This window comes from Geospiza fortis, unplaced genomic scaffold (assembly GCF_000277835.1).
Source record: "Geospiza fortis unplaced genomic scaffold, GeoFor_1.0 scaffold313, whole genome shotgun sequence".
NCBI lineage: Eukaryota > Metazoa > Chordata > Aves > Passeriformes > Thraupidae > Geospiza > Geospiza fortis.
In genome coordinates, this window is record NW_005054582.1 from 267,294 (window position 1) to 269,216 (window position 1,923).

Genomic DNA, 1,923 nt, shown 5'->3' on the forward strand with positions numbered 1-1,923 from the left:
TGGTTTTTGGGGTGCCCTGCACAGGGTGGCCCTGGGGTTGGTTTTTGGGGTGCCTGGGGCTGGTTTTTGGGGTGCCCTGCAGTCCCTGCCCTGCAGAGGGGGCCCTGGGGCTCAGCCTGCTTCCTCTGGCACAGGTACAAGGCCATTGTGAAGTACAAGACGGCGTTTTACTCCTTCTACCTGCCTGTGGCCGCAGCCATGTACATGGTGAGTGTGCTGGGAGCAGCTCAGGAGGGGCCTCACCCTCCTGCCAGGAGCACAGGTCCTGCAAGGTTTGATCCTCAGGTCCTGGAAGGCTTAACCCCCTGGTGCTGGAAGGCTTTGCTTTATGCCCAGGTCCTGGAAGGCTTTATTCCATTTCTGGTCCTGGAAGGCTTTGCTTGATCCCCAGGTCCTGGAAGGCTTTGTGCCCAGGCCCTGGAAGGCTTTGCTTTAGCCCAGGTCCTGGAAGGGTTTGCTTTAGCCCAGGTCCTGGAAGGCTTTACCTTTTTCCTGATCCTGGAAGGCTTTACTTTAGCCCTGTTCCTGGAAGGCTTTATTCCATTTCTGGTCCTGGAAGGCTTTATCTTATCCCCAGGTCCTGGAAGGCTTTACTTTATGCCCACGTGCTGGAAGGCTTTACTTTAGCCCAGGTCCTGGAAGGCTCGATCTCCAGGCCCTGGAAGGCTTTGCTTTATGCCCAGGTCCTGGAAGGCTTTATTCCTGGTCCTGGAAGGCTTTTTTATGCCTGTTATTCCCTCCCCCAGGCAGGCATTGATGGCAAGGAGGAGCACGAGGACGCCAAAGCCATCCTGCTGGAGATGGGGGAGTTCTTCCAGATCCAGGTAGGAGGTGTCCCTGCACCCCTGGGTCCTTGCCAGCTGCTGTCTGTGGCACTCAGGCCCTGCCACTGTCCCACAGGACGATTTCCTGGACTGCTACGGGGACCCAGCCCTGACGGGGAAGGTTGGCACCGACATCCAGGACAACAAGTGCAGCTGGCTGGTGGTGCAGTGTCTGCAGCGGGCCACGCCACAGCAGAGGCAGATCCTGGAGGTAAGGCTGGCATCACACACCTGGCAGAGGGGCTGCAGTGCCAGGATGGGCACCTGGAGTGCCAGGATGGGCACTGGGGCTGTCCCCTGGCTGGGAGGAGGAGGGTGAGAAGAAAGAAGAGAGCGCTGGGGTGTTGTTTGTGAGGGTCCTAGGATGAGGGAAGAGGTGGATCTGAGTCCATATTTCTTAGAATGCTGGTTTATTATGTTATGTTAAAAGAACTGATACATTAAATCTATACTAAACAATTTTTTAGCCTTTCAGAAGGCTAAAAAAAAAAAAGAATGAATAATAAAAACCTATGACAGACCAGAGAGTCCAACACAGCTGGACTGGGATTGGTCATTGAGTAAAAACAATTCACATAGAACCAATCAAAAATGCACCTGTCATATCCCAAAGCAGCAAAACACAAGGAGAAGCCATCGGATAATATTGTTTTTCTTTTCCTCTGAAGTTTCTCATCTTCCTAAGAGAAAAAAGTCCTCGCAAAAATATTTTCCATAAAATATCACAGTAACAAAGAGAGAAGAGAGAACAAAGCTGCTGCCCCATGAGGGATGGCCCTGACTCACTCCGGGGTTTTTTCTCTCAGGAGAACTACGGCTCTAAGGAGCCCCAGAAGGTGGCGAAGGTGAAGGAGCTTTACGATGCCCTGGGCATGCAGGCGGCGTTCCGGGAGTACGAGGAGAGCAGCTACGGGCGGCTGCAGGAGCTGATCGGGAGGCACGCCCGGCGCCTGCCCAGGGACATCTTCCTGGACCTGGCACACAAGATCTACAAGCGGCAGAAGTGATGGAGGGGCCTGGCAGGGGGCTGGAGCTGCTCCCTGCCCTGGGAGGGGCCGGGGGCGGGTTAGAGAAGCTGCGCTGGGATGGCCGGGGGGGG

At 55.0% G+C, this 1,923-nt stretch overlaps 1 protein-coding gene across 1 annotated transcript in view; it reads left to right on the plus strand.

The window, feature by feature from the left end:
• The window catches only part of FDPS (farnesyl diphosphate synthase), a 4,972-nt gene extending 3,084 nt beyond the window's left edge, over positions 1-1,888 (plus strand). Inside the window, exons 5-8 of the mRNA XM_014310759.2 lie at positions 135-207; positions 747-824; positions 901-1,035; positions 1,631-1,888. Coding sequence (XP_014166234.2) covers positions 135-207; positions 747-824; positions 901-1,035; positions 1,631-1,831 — 487 coding nt within the window. The 3' untranslated portion in view covers positions 1,832-1,888. The remainder of the gene's footprint in view (positions 1-134; positions 208-746; positions 825-900; positions 1,036-1,630) is intronic.
• The last annotated feature ends 35 nt before the right edge of the window (positions 1,889-1,923 follow it).